This window comes from Ochlerotatus camptorhynchus, unplaced genomic scaffold (assembly GCF_037179485.1).
Source record: "Ochlerotatus camptorhynchus isolate MF236.1 unplaced genomic scaffold, CSIRO-AGI_Acam_v1.1 ptg000202l, whole genome shotgun sequence".
Taxonomy (NCBI): domain Eukaryota; kingdom Metazoa; phylum Arthropoda; class Insecta; order Diptera; family Culicidae; genus Ochlerotatus; species Ochlerotatus camptorhynchus.
Window position 1 is genome coordinate 465,577 of NW_027040692.1, and position 14,833 is coordinate 480,409.

The following is a 14,833-nucleotide window of genomic DNA, read 5'->3' on the forward strand; positions in this document are numbered from 1 at the left end:
TGTACGCCAAGTTTCCGTTCCTGCCCCTATAGGCACAGACTCTTCTACTTTTTAGGCTGTGAACCATTTGCCGAGTTAAATTTAACTCGTGGTTAAAAGTGACATTTCGAAAGTTATTTTCTATGTTCGAAAATCCCTGTGCTGTCGATCGACCGGTTTTCGAGAACAATCTATCCAAGGTTGTCAAAATTTAACCTCTTGTCTGTCAGAAATAACCATGCTCGGATAGCAGGGTTAATCGATAACTTTCCATCTGTCAAATTTTAACCAAAAGTTAAAATAATCTACCAAATGATTCAGAGCCTTAGGCTCTACCCAACAAACAATTCAGAGTCACAAATAAGCATATATATTGAATAAATGCTGTATAACAGTGTAAATGCTGAATAAAACGGGTTGTCAAATTATAAGCTGAAAAAAAAAACTCATCGAGATCGATAGATGCTACACACTTAAATTTTTTCGCCGAGATTCCAACAGCCGAGTAGTTCTGCAATTTATTTTGCTGAGATTCAGTAAAACAATTGCCGAGACTCAGCTAACAAATATCATTTTGCAGAGATATCAGCTAACAAACAGATATTTTGCAGATATATCAGCAAAAATAAATGCCGAGGTAATCGGCTGTTGGAGATTTTACCGAGCTAGATTAAGTGTGTAAGAGAAGAGGTGACAATACGGGGGCAAAATGAACCACTTTTCTGTCAAACGTGAACCAGCTCCTGATTGGCCGATTTCATGTGCGTAAGATAGAGAAAGAGACAGATAAATATAGAGATAGAGATAGAAATAAAAGAGGAAGAAGCCAATTGTCACCTCTTCCTCTTAGGATAGATGCGCCTTTATTCCGCTGTTTGCTCTGTGTTGATTAATTGGAAGATTGCCGTAAAAGCTCAACGCAGATGTCGCCACTGCATGATGATGATAATGTTAACAGACTGCATATAAAATTCGTGAAAATTAGCGTTAAATCATAATTTTCATCAAGCCTGTGTAAAATCCTTCCAATATAACATTCGAATTGAAGAAGAAAACGTTTTTACGATCAGACTGATGTGCATCTTTGACTTTTCCAGTTGAACTTTCATAAGATATATTCATTTCATTTCGCGGCTCCATCAATGCTGCATCGTAAATATGATGTAAACAGAAGTAAATTGCTCAATTACTCAAAATAAAGATGATTTGTCATCTTGTTATCACTTTGAAGACCATCTAGCACCATTTTATAGTATGGTGCGTGTTGAGTAAAGCAAGGTCCGTTACAACCAATTCTCCATTACCACCAGCATGGTACAACCTTTCCTAAGTAAATTCACTTAATTTCCACTTTCATCTTAGTGGAAATCGCACATATTAACCATTTTCCGAAAAATGCAGCTGCGCAGGAGGTAACCTCTCGCTGTGGGTGCAAACTTGTTATGCATTATTTTCCATGAAAACATCTCCGATCCATACCGAAATAATAGCAATTAGTTTTCAAACACGTTTTCTTACACGATTCAAGCAAAAGTTTCCACGGGAAATTATTAATTTTTCCTTATGGACCGATTTGCCCCAAAAATCGTCTGTCTTACTTGGAAAATATGGAAACTATCCTCCTTCTAGTAGTTCTCACTTCGAAATGTAGGAGGCGAAAGCTTGGAAAAGTTTCACTGCAAGACGCCAATAAACTTATTAAAAGCTATGCAAACGATGACTGTCTTCTTGATTCAACACTAGAAGTTTGATCTTATAACATACTGAATAAGTGTAATTTGCACATACATTGACGCTTTAATTCGACTGTTTTCAATTGATTTAATAAAATGCTTTATTATACGTCTAATAGTTGTTTTCTAGCTCCATTATTAGATTCCATTGCATTGCTAAACAATATTGCTGAATAAAGGTGAATACAGTCCGCATAATAGCTGTTGTACCACTATGCGTTCATGTTTTAATTGCATGCTTTGTAAACGGCGTATTCATTCATTACAACACACAACACAACAACAAAACGAAATTGGTAGCATAGGTAGGTTACCGTTTCCGTTTTCAAAGTAGAAGGTCGCGAGTTTAATCCCAACCTCAAACCTTTTTTTATTTATTTTCTACGCCTACTTAATTTAAATCGTAATCATAGATCGTATCACTCACGACAACCAATTCATCGATCTATCGAAAAGAATAGCCCGAAATCCATCGAAATTAGAGAGATGGAGAGGTAACATTGGTTTCATGTAAAACAACTATGCATGAGTTAATCATTCTCACATCTCCTTGAATTAGCTAGAGCTACGGATGGGAGTGCTGATAGGTATTCAGATTCTAGCTTTTATTACTTATTTAACTGCCCATATGATGTATTCTAGGATTGCTCAGATAGCAAGGCAAGTGGCTGGTGATCGGAAGGTCATGGTTCGAATCCCATCTAACGACACGTGTGTGTGTATGTATGTATGTAATAAATTTTCTATTATCTGTGTGGTGGGTGCGTGCTTCGACAGAAATAATGACATAACAATCACTAACGAGAAACAAACCCCCTGCTCTTTGTGCCATTCTTATTTTCGGATTAATTATCCCGTAGTTGAATAATCGTTTAATAAATGTTTAACAGTGTTAAATTAAACATTATTTCACATGAGAATCAAGCATCTATATACACATTTATACGATCGCTGTAAGGAAGTAATGATGTCTAATAAACGTTGATTAATTAAAAATTTGATCTTTAATAAGCTCTGTTATAACTCTTGTAAGTCGAATAAAAGCTTCTTGACATAACTTATTCAACACCAAATATTTCGATGTTGTGGTTGAATAAATTCTCCAGATTTGTGTGAACAAAGCCTGAACAGAAGTTATTATTAAAAATAGTACAAGTATTATTAAGCATGCAGTTGAATAAAATCGTCAAGAAGTCGTTTCTTCAATAGGCGATTGTTTGTTGGGTAGTACCAATAGACTGAGTGAATCCAATCTTTACTTTTCTCAAATTCGGGAATTTTGCCCTAGAAAATCCTGGAAAAACATGAGGCAAATTTACTCATCGCTGAGTTTCTGCACTTTTGGCGATTATGAGTGAACTAAACTCAAATTTGGGTCGTTCTCATTCGCCGTGTAGACCAGGTTTTCAAAGCTCGTTGACTGGTTTTCGATGACAGTGTTGCCATCACAACGTGTTAGGAAAATAATAACACCAATAACTATTTACATGAATGTTCTTTTTGTTCCATTAAATGTTCTCCGCAACACCGTCGTCGCTCAAATTTTCATATAAATTCATTTATTATTCGCTCCTAATAACTATTATAGCATCGCTTCATACCACTTCTTTTTCTTCTCTATGTTGTACCATCCTACCACTTCCGATTCATTGTTGAGTTATCGTCAGAATGTCATTGTGAAACGTTCCGGATTGTGGTGTGTCAGTGTGAAATGTTCGCCTAGTCCAAAGATTCCAAAGTACAGCACAGCATTAAAATAGCTCATAGTCTAATTGACAAAGATTCTTCCTCCGTGTTTTCATCATTGCAGTTTTTGCATTTATTTGAGTGAGTATCCATTTTGTGTGTACATATACGTGTGCAAAAAGGGTGCTGTTTTGGCCAAATAAATTCAAATTTGTTTACTCACCACGACGACCAATTGGCGAAGACGAAGATAACAATATACAGCTTTGCTGAAACATTGCTTTCTGACTTTGTTGTAGTGGGAAAAAAAATCTTCAGATCTGGTAATTGAAATGAGTTTCTAAATCTCTCAGTTGCTGTTTTGTGTACTATTGCGTTATATTGCACGATATGTTTGCTTTTCCTATCTTCACAGTGTTCCGATTCCCATTTGTTACCATGCGAAAGCATTCCTCACCGTTGGTAAAAGTTTTAAATTTTAAATATATGGTTAAAGTACAGTGTTGCCAAATTAGTAATTATTTCTAGTTGATTTGAATGGAATTCAAAACTGTTTAAACGCACGGCACAATTCTACGATTTTTGATTGAAACGAACTAGTTATTTTTGTTTTAGTGGAAACAAAGCTCACATGTGCTACTTTATGTTTGGCCTACATGCTGCGCAATAGAATCACTAAATTTCGACTGCGCAGCAGTAAACGCACACAGCTACTTAGTACAGTGCGAAGTCTACAAATATTGCGTGGCGAACGTGCTCAGCGGCTTTTACCTTCTAATTTAGACAATCAATATTCTGAAAAAAAAATAATTCACACTAAACTTGTTCTCTACTAGGTGAAAATGCGTTTCCTCCAAAGGAGAAAACTAAACCAAGCGCCTTAATTCACTAGCTATCGGAAAATCAATCACTACTAGATTCTCACTTGTAAACACATCCAGTCATCACTAACCTACGCGCCTACTCTGTTTGTCTAGTTTTAAAACTTTTGGAAACGAATCGTCCGTCCGATCCTCTCTCACCGTGGCCTACTGTTCCATTCTCAATTTTAGTATTTTTTGTTTGTTTTGTTTTTCAATCCCAACAACTTGAATCAGGCTTCAAATTCGGCTAAAACTCTTCACTCACTCCTGCTCAATCCCATCATACACTATCCAACAACGATCGTTTCTACCTAGTTAATTCACAGCTCCTGGTTCATGCTCGTTATTTTCTTTATTTTTAATATATAATCCATCTTGATTTTCCCTACAATTGTTTACGGTTAACATCGTAAAATAAAAATTAAATTTCCTACCATGTTTTGTTTGTTTGCCCCAAATTGACTTCCTTTCTTCCTTGCCCTCAAGCAATAGCAGATAAACAGTGACTTTTGTTTTTTGTTTTGCTTCTCTCAGCTAAGTGATAACATTCTGTTTAGCGTTTGAACTCCTGCAATAGGCAATTTGTATAGGGAAATAAAAATAATGTTTTACTTTTTTTTCAGTGTAGTGTTGCCTGTTTTTTTTTCTGTGAGTTTGTGTCGATTTTGTTTTAGTCTGTGGGGTCCGGCTCCTGTTCTGCTTTGAATTGATTTAATATAACTGGCATCAGTTATCACCTATTATTTTTTGTTTGTTTACTTGTTTACTTGTTTAAACGTAGATTATAAAATGTATTTGTAGCACTAGGTTTTTGCTTACTAAATATTCTGTGTTTTAAACTTTATTAGGAATATTTGGAAGGTTGTTTGTTTGCTTGAGATTATCCCTTTTCTCGGTTGTTTGCATTTTTGTGTTTATTTTTTGTAATTTTGAGATTCCCTTCCTGCTGTTCGATACTGTATGGATTCTTCTGTTCGTTTATTGACGTATTTGAGGAGAACGGTTTACTAAAATATGGACTACGTACTAATGAACTGTTGCATGGTAGTGCAGGAATGATCACTTTTTCGTTTGATTCGAGATGAGATTAATGTGGTTAAATGATATTCTCATAAATTACTGTCTAATTAATGGAGCGAAAACGATGGATAATTTAAAAATTGTTAATTATAAACAATATTTGAGTAGCTTTTGTGAAAATCTAATTTGAACTCACCCAGAATCGACAATTAAAATTGGGTGAATTCATAGGGGAAATGACGGCTTCGGCATGACAGACTATTTTCGGCAACCCAAATTGAAACACTATTTTCACTGGATTTTCTTACGAAAACACTTCGCTGAATGCATGCAAAAGATTCTTTATGCTTTCAGCTTCAATTTGACTATATTTTTACCACTGAGAAAAAGCAATCTAGCAAGGTTTTCTTGAAATGCAACACACGCACTACAAATTGTAGCTGATTTCGAGTTGCCGATAATAGAACAGAAGATTTACATGCAGTTCAAATGGAACGGTTGCCGAAGAAAAACTGGTTGCCGACAATACTCGCTCTCACTAGAGAAGATTGGAGCTTTGTAAAAGCGTTTCAAAACAGTTTTTGACAATTCTTTCGACTGAAATTGTTAGAGCAGCTGGCAGCAAAAGATTGTAAACAAACCAATACTGCATATGTGTGCGTTCCTTAGAGAAAAAGGCTATAGAAAGAAGGTCGCTGCTTAGGTTGCCGAGAATACGTAAATTCCCCTATGCATCCAATTGAAGATCAAAAAAAAAGTAAGAGATTGTATCCAAGACTCAACGGTAGATTTGACGTAGGATTACGTGCTCGGTATCAATATTTGGTGACTATGTTAGGGAAAGCACTTTTTGCAGGCAACCAGTGATAATTTTGATCACCATTGCAAGAATTGGACATTTGTGTAATTTTCAATAGTGACCTATTGAAAATTGATAAAGTATTCATTTAAGCAGCTTCGTAGAAAAATTACCAATCGATTGGCTTGTTTAGAATTAAAATCCATCCACTATTGACAGAGCTATAAGTGGTCAAAACCTGACCACTTTTCGTAACGCGGTCGATTTTGTGTTTTTTTTTTAATTGCACTCCCAATATGTTGCCGAAAGACGTAATCCTACGTCAAAAAACATTAGGATCGATTTAACTTGTCCCTAGTCCACGTCCAACCTGTTTGAAAACTGTAGTCCTTAACCCTTTGGCTGTACTTCTAAAATAAAGCTAAGTTCATTGCGAAAAGCCTTCACAACGGGTATTCAATAAAATTCGGAATATGTCTCAACTAAGAGGCAGGCATATCAAGAAGACTTTGTCAGAGGAAAAAAATCTTTTTGATGAATAATCAGTTGCCTGGGGTCAAATTGATCCCAAGATACAGACAAAGGGTCAATTTTGAGTAAGCCGCGAGTATTCGACCCCGTTCTACTAACTTTAGTCATAAGAAATCTTGGCTCCGAAAGGCTAACGCAATTGAACCTTGACAAATAAATGGATTCAAAAAATATGATCGTTTCAGTGAAAGAAGATTTGCGGATGATTTTTGATTAGTACGTCTTGAGGAAAGTCCAGGCATCTTCTCAGGGAATACAACTTCAGCGGACATGCAGGAGGCATTCGAAATACCTATCAAAGCTACTCAGGATACGTCCAGAATAAGCTTTAGGAGCTTTCAAGGGGCATAGAACAAAATCGGGGTAACATTAAGAGTAAGTCCAGAAACCTCCAGGAAAACTTCAGGGTACCTCCAGTAAAAGTTTCAAAGGAAATCTTGGTAACCTTCATTGGAGGATTGAGGATTCTTCAAATGAAAAACGCTGATTAATTTTAGGAAAATTTTGGAAGAGAGATAAAGTGATTTTTCCAAGGAAAGTTCAAGACACCTCATAGGAAAGCTTAAAAGTCATGCAGATAAAGGTCTGGCCCCTTCTATTAGATGTTTCGATGAATTTCAAGGAAAGTTCAGGGTATCTTTAGGAGATGGCTCAAATGACCTATAGGGTATGTTGAGGGATGTTCAGAAATTTGCTGGTAGAATTAAGAAACTGCTTATGAAAGATTAGGCAATTCCCAACGCTTCAAGAGGCTTTAAGACTGTGTTCCATTTGCCAAGTTTAATTTAACCCGATGCATTTCGAATGTTATTTTCCATGTTCGAAAATTCCTGCGATATCGATAGACCAATTTTCTAGCAGAGCTCAGCCATCGATGTCAAAATTTATCTTCTAGTCCGTAAGGAATAACAACGGTCGGATATCAACTACGAGTTAAATTCAGCCCGGTAATTGGGACATAGCGAAGACAACAAATCAAGAAGACTGGCAACTTTGCCAGAATCCAAGCGACAGATACAATGGCGCTGCGCTTTAGTGAAGGTGGAAGCAACGCATAGAAAAATGAGCAAATACACAAACCCTTCTTCTGAGGATGTAATATTTGAGCGGCAGATAACACGATTGTACCTGTCTCATAGCGTTCGTATGAGAAAATGGAAGAGTTGCCAGACTTCTTGATTTGTTGTCTTCGGACATAGTCTCATAATAGCTTATTTAATCATCTTTGGAATATTTTCGATCTTCGGGACCTTTTTGTAACGTCTCCCGACAGCTGCTTGGAACCTGCCCCCTTTTTTTCTGTTCGGGACATAAAGCCACTGCGACCAGTACTTTGATATATTGATAGTACATCCCGTGTCCTTAGTTTAATGCATGTCTTATTACTCTATCATCATTGAGAACTGATGAAGTATTCGCGTTTTGATACAGTGGTCATTCTTGTCTTCATCGCAAGGAATCGATTCTAATTGTGAGGTTCCGCTATTTATACCCTTCGAAGAGTGATAGCACCCTTCAAAGGCGCGCCCCTTTGTCAGTCAAAATTGAATTCTTTAGCAACAAAATTAAGCAATGACACCGATAATGGCCATGCATCAGAACCACAGAATAGAAGTGGAACTTCGGATCAGAAAGTGGCCCCACTTTTCATTGGAGAACACTAATGCATCTAGCTGTAGAAGGCATCTTCTGCCCACACATAAGATAGGCAGCGTACTAGAGATTTTCACGCCTGGTTGTATTGGTGCACTGTGTGAAACTGTGGTAGTGAAAATCCGAGGAAAATACATAACAAACTACTGTCAAACTCATTTTGACAGATTGAATTACATACATTTTGAGGTTATCCCGAGGAAAACAATAAACAACTTTACACGGCGATAGACCTCTGTTAGTGTGCGTGCTTTAAACGTCACTAATCTCTATAATAGTGTGAGTGCGCATAGAAAATCCGTGTAGAACACCTCCACAACGCATCGTTTGTTGAGCAGGAAATCGTACCACTTTTTGATATTTGTTTACACTTCCCCTTCTGTTCTGTGATCAGAACCCTAGTTTCAACCACTTCAAACTAGGAAACAACGAATAGAAGATTAGGAATCACATAGATGAAGACTAACTCCATTTTCCTTGTTCCAAGATTATCCTCGGTCCAGGCAATTCGAAGACATATCACTTTTCACAAAACATAAAAAGTAACAAGGATTAAAATTTGTTCCTTTGAAAACTGAAAAATCCTGATCACCTAGTTTGAAGTAGTCAAGACTAGGAATCGGTGGTAGATCTTACATCCCGTAACGTTACGGAGCTGCAACCTCTTAAAAAGCATACACGACTGCACTAAAACTTCTGCTCTAGAAGATTTCAAACGCCTTCCATCTCCAAATATCGCTGCTTCCTATCTAATAACTTCGAATCGAAATACAAACAAAAAAATATCATTCCTGCCTGTCGCCAAACTACCAAAAATGCTCTTAACACAGAAAAAATGCAGTCTCGGATTCCTATTGGTTCTAAATACGTAATTACTCTACTGTTTACCCCGTCCGCCGAGGAGCAGAACGTTCCTACCGACTTGTGAAACCTTTCTTTGCGTGTTATTTTTTTTCCAAAATTATTTTATTAAAAAAACCAAACTTAGGTAAATATACGGAGGAAACCAAAACAAAATAAATCACCGGGACGCGCGCTCACGGGGAATGATGTTGTTTGATTGTTGCAGAGAAACACAGCTCTTTCGAAAGCAGGAAACGGCTGCTAAAATAAAATCTTCAGGAGGAAACGGAAATTGCGTATGGCATGACGGCATCCGTCGTCTTCTGGAATCACCACCATCCGACCAGCCGGCTAAACGTTCGTCGACGTAGGACCGGCTTCCTGGCGGCTTTCCTCCAGCAGATTCGATGACTTGTCCAGCAACAGTTGTAGCGACTCCGTCTGACCAGTAGCTGGGGCCGCCGTCGCCGTTGCCGTCGTCGCCGCCGTTACCACCTGTCCCAAATGGTGACCCAACTGATGATGATGGCGGTCACCGTCTCCGCTTGCGGACAATTTCCTAATATTACTACTACTTACGCTACAACTGCTAGCACTGCTGATTGGCTCGCACGGCTGGTAGCCGCTGTACTTCAGATCCTTCGAGTTCGTTCGCCGATGCCTCAGGATGCTGTTGGAGTCTTCGATCAGGGCTTTGATTCCCCCTAGGATCCCGCTACTGCCAACGACGCCGCTGGTCTCCCCCAAACCCGCGTTCAGGAGGTTCAAGTCTTTGGAGTTGTTTCTCGAGTGCCCATAGCTATGGGACGATCCCTTCGCGTACTTTGATTCCAGCTCTTCGGTCAGATCGCTCACGGCTCCCACGCCAGCTGCAGCGCCGGAGCAGTTGTTCAGTTTGTTCACGTTCTTCAACAGATTGCCATCGTGCGAGAAGGAACTCTTCCTGCTGGAACTGGTTCCGCCTCCGTTGTTCGCTAGGAACTTATTCGCAATGTCATTGTCCAGCCGGATGATGACATTGTTCGGCAGGAAGGTGAATTCCTGCCCATAGGAGTAGTTCCTCGTGTGACGTTTCTTCTTCGGACCCGAGCAAGGCGCACCACCGCTGCAGCTGTTGCTGTAGTTCAGCTTGCTATGGCCGTCTACGTTGTTGTTCTTGAGGTGATTCAGGATGTACCGGATGTTGGACGTCGGAGGTTGCTGCTCGTTGCTGCTGTTGTGCAGGGCGATCCAACGACCCAGGTGGGAAGTGGCGTTCTGTTGCTGCCGGCAGCAGTGTTCCTGATCCAGATCCCGGGAGTTGTTCCGCGTATGGTGCCGCATGAAGCGCTTCAGCTTCCAATCGTGGAAGTCCGTTTCCCGATTGGTGGCCGAGTTGGACCGTTGGATCTTGATGTCGCAGGAATTGCTGCGGATGTGCTTCCGGGGCCGGTGGTAGTGCTGCGCTGGGCCGTCATCGTACCTGGAATGGGGAGAAAGGGGAATGGGTGTTAGCTGGTTTGGAATATGCCTGGCGATTGGATTATTTATTTACTCCATCATGAGTTCTGAGAAAATTCCGTGGAGATTATAATTTAATACTATTTACTATTTCACCTTTTACGAGCATATTGCTTACAACAAAAACATTATTATGTTTCAATTTGCTTTTCCCATAGTAATCCCCATGCGAACTTCAAATGGTTTGTACACAGTCAGTTTCTTACCAAAGAAGTTCAAATTATGGGGAGGCTAATTAGGAACCGTTTAAGCACTGGGGAGCACAAGTCAGTCTAATTTATACCCTTCTTTGCAAAAAGTAACGACATGAAATCTTCTGCTGAATTACCTTGGATTTCCGCTCTATCTCGGAGTTCTCTTCAGTTCTCCACAAATTTACCTTGCTCTCAAAAGTTTTTTATATTGTTTCTTTGGTTCTACATCAACAGACTGGGTTTAGTCCTAATGATGGATTAAGCAAAACTAGGAAATACAATATAGTCAAGAAGTAACAAGCTGCTGCAAAGGCCGTGAAGTCCAACTTAATTCCTAGTTCTTAAAAATAGATCACGAAATCTCTGACGCAGCGGCTCGCGTCCCAAGTGAAAATCAAATAAGGAAGCAACACGATTGAAAACCCTTTGTAGCCCATTGATAACTATAGTTTGTACGACGAAAAGGTATCCTCAGCATTGCGTTTTTACGGAGTGCTCGTGGTTGAACGTTAACGTCGACTTCACAAAGGATCCAGGTGAATTAACTGGCATCGACTTTCGTAGCTTGGAAGGCGATGATGATCCCTCCAAGGCAATCGTCGAAGGGCAAACCAGATGAATCATCGTTGAATAGACTCTACTCTCTGTACACTGTTTTGGTAATTGGGATTCCAGCAGTATTCTAACACCGACAGGACGAGGGAGCAGTAAAGCGACTTTAAGCAGTAGATGTCCTTGAAACATTTAGCTATCCTGAAAAAGAAGCCAAGCGTTCTGGATGCCTTGTAGATCACGTACGAGATATGCTGGCTGTATGTGAGTTGACAATCTAAGATGACTGCCAGATCTTTAATGTGATTCACACGATGTACGTCAACGTCAACTGAATGTAATTGGATGTTTGTTCCGTGAGAACGTGATTATTAAACATTTTGTTGGATTTACAACCATGCGGTTCAGTTGGCACCAATTAGCAAAAGCGTTGAGTTGGAGTTGGAGAAGGTGGCAGTCAGCGATGGCTCGGATTCGGAGATAGATTTTCATGTCGTCTGCGAACGACAGTCGTGGACCGTCGAGGACGAAATTGACGTCGTTGAAATAAACAAGAAATATCAATATTCTTATTAGAGTACCCTGGGAATCTTCCTCGTGATTCCCTTTAAATAAAAAAAATGAAATTCACCTTAGTTAGGAACTATCCTCGGACATCTTTGTCAGGATGCGTTTGGAGTTTTTGTCTCAGCTGGCTTGAAATACTCATAAGAAATTCTTTGGAATTATAATCTGAGTTATTTTCAGAATTCCCTTTTGAATTCGGTTCCAGACTACAATGGAAATGAATGGAAATTTATCTCAAAATTATGCTGGAATTTTTTTTAATTCTGCTGCACATCTACTCACAATCCTCATGGTATTCGCCTTAGAAGTTCTGAGGCAACCTTGGAATTCAACTCATTACTACTATTTTGTTATTGATGCAATACATTTTGTGGAAAGTCGGTAAATAGAAACGCTTTGAATTTGACCCTTTAGCCTGTCACCCATGGCCGTTGTCGCCATCGTCTCACTACGACACTGAGAGTGGCCGGCACATTACGTAGATACTAGGAATATTGTCCGCCATATGCCTTCAGCTGAGCGCTACTACACTAAACGTTCGCTAACTGAAAGAGATTTTTTGATGTTTCTAAAAATCAAATCTGTCTTCAGTCCTTATTTTACAACTGTAAAACATAAGTTGTTGGCTGATCTACTTTTGACAGGGATGAACATTTGTGTCTACGGTAAGCTGGTATTTTGAAAATATTGCAACAGTCCTTTTCAGTTTAGTGCAGTGGCGGTCATCTGAAGGCATATGGCAGGCCATATTGCTAGTATCTACGTAAAGTGCCGGCCACTCTCAGTTTCGTAGTGAGCGGATGGCGACAACGGCCATGGGTGACAAGCTAAAGGGTCAAATTAAAAGAGTTTCTATTTACCGACTTTCCGCATAATTCATTGCATTGATGTAACGGTGAACAGAAGTTGAAATTGAGTGAAGAACCATTAATGCAACAATACTAATCAAATGCGCACTCGTTTACCTAACTCATACATTGGTGGATGGGGAGATTTGAAGTATGTCCTCAAATCCAGAGTTGCGATCTATCACAATCACGATCGTCAAACAGCTGATGGTAGTAACGCTTTGTACATTCCTATCAATGTGCTCGTCGAAGCTCTCTCCATGACCATCCATCAAGTTGACGAAAGAAGTAAAAAGTAACTGGTGAATGTCGTCTTCGGTTGTGATCCATCGCCGATCTGGTCATTCCCGACATCCACGACACTCATCTGTGCTCGTTTTGAAGCAGTTGCTGCTTTGCTTGCATATGTGAGTGTGTTGGTGAGTGAGCCCAACAGCTTCCGTTTAATGTTGCCTGCTTTGTTTGTAACATACACAGTCGCGCCTGCCGAGACGAACCTGGAATGCGCAGGCATTGTTTTCATTTTCTTCTGTCGTTTCGCTTTTTCTCATGATCGTACAACACAATTCTTCTCTTTGATTCGTTGTGCTTTTCATCATCAGCAGCGAGTGTAAAGTTTTGCTTGTGAGTAACGACCATTACTGGTGATTGTTGTTTGCCATGGCTCTACCTCTCACTGCCTGACAAAACGTTCTGTCAGCGATAGTCGGTTGATGCGTAGACGAGTGTCACGTGAGTGTCATGATATTTTGCACAGCCCCCTGCAATGCGATCCAGTTCTTGAAACTGCCGAGAACATCAGCAGCGCTGGTGTTCCATAACATATTTAAACTCCAATCATGTAACATTAAATGCGGCAAGGTGGCAACAAATGTAATGCCTTCAAAACCATTCTTATTTTCCCGCAATGAAGAAAAATAAAATTAGTTGTTTTCGAATTGACGAGCACAATTTGCGTGAATCATGCTTTCCTATAACGTTATCTAGAAAACTCTATCTATTTTCCGCAACGCGGCGCAACATGTACCAAGCTTAATCATAGAGGAAAAGGAGAAGCTGTCAAATTAGCACCAGAGCACCAGATAAATTTGGCTTCACTCGAGTTGTTCGCAGATGACAGGCGTTGCAGTCCTGTGGTTTATCACTACCGAACTTTCTCAAGCTAATAAATCGACAGTGACCTTATGTATGTAAAAGCGATGATCGATTCTCTTCGTCGATTTACTCTTTTGCTATTAACTCGCTAGAATTAACGTTTCTTGGTGCGTTTTCTGTTGCTTTTGATAGCCAATACAACCTGTTATAACTCTGCATTGAAAAAATTCTAGAAAATTGTTTCGTTGTAGCAAAGAGAAAATCGATGAATAGAATCGATCATCGCGAATATTCCGTTATGCACGCTCACTGTCAAAAGTATCGTATCAAAGCTTCATGTTGACATTAGTATAGCATTTCATCCCAACTCTGATCATCGTGAACATCAAAAATATGAAGTAACAAAATACTTTGATTGAGTGTCATTTTATGGAAAATTCGAGAGGAATTTTGAAAAATTTAGATGAAATTCCAAAAATCAATCTGAACATGGAAAAGAAAAAAATCTACAAGGGACAGCCCTATGGAGTTGTACGCAATGGTGACGTAGGACTTAGTGGTATAATATAAAAAAAATGTTATGCCGATTGCAGCAGGAGTTTGTGCTTGGTATAAGAATAGGAATTTGAGCGGAGTTCTCTCCGTTTATACTCTTTAGTATGACGAGCTTGACATAGATGGCCCACAGTGACTCACGAAGAGCTACTGATTCCGATCAAAAGCGGTGCGGCTTCTTCCTCCTTCTATCGATACTCATGTGGGCTGCAGCTCGCTACTTGCAGGCAGCCTTTCGTTGTGTACTTGTACAATGTTCAACGCCACGCGCCGAAAGCACTGCTGCTGCCACCACCACACACGGTGATTGGAACTGAATCTGATCAGCGGTTGAGGCCAGCCTTGATCAGGTATGGACAATCATTTGCATTCATTTCGTGCATTCATTTGCATTCATTTGTATCTAACGTTTTTC

General features: G+C 39.6%; 1 protein-coding gene across 4 annotated transcripts in view; it reads right to left on the minus strand.

Annotated features, from left to right (window-relative positions):
• Nucleotides 1-8,522: 8,522 nt before the first annotated feature.
• Nucleotides 8,523-14,833, minus strand: part of Oatp30B (Organic anion transporting polypeptide 30B) — a 236,670-nt gene continuing 230,359 nt past the window's right edge. For all 4 annotated transcript variants that reach the window (XM_065223912.1, XM_065223909.1, XM_065223910.1 and 1 more), the window contains one exon: nt 8,523-10,569. In XM_065223912.1, the coding sequence (XP_065079984.1) occupies nt 9,459-10,569 (1,111 nt within the window). In that variant the 3' untranslated portion in view covers nt 8,523-9,458. The remainder of the gene's footprint in view (nt 10,570-14,833) is intronic.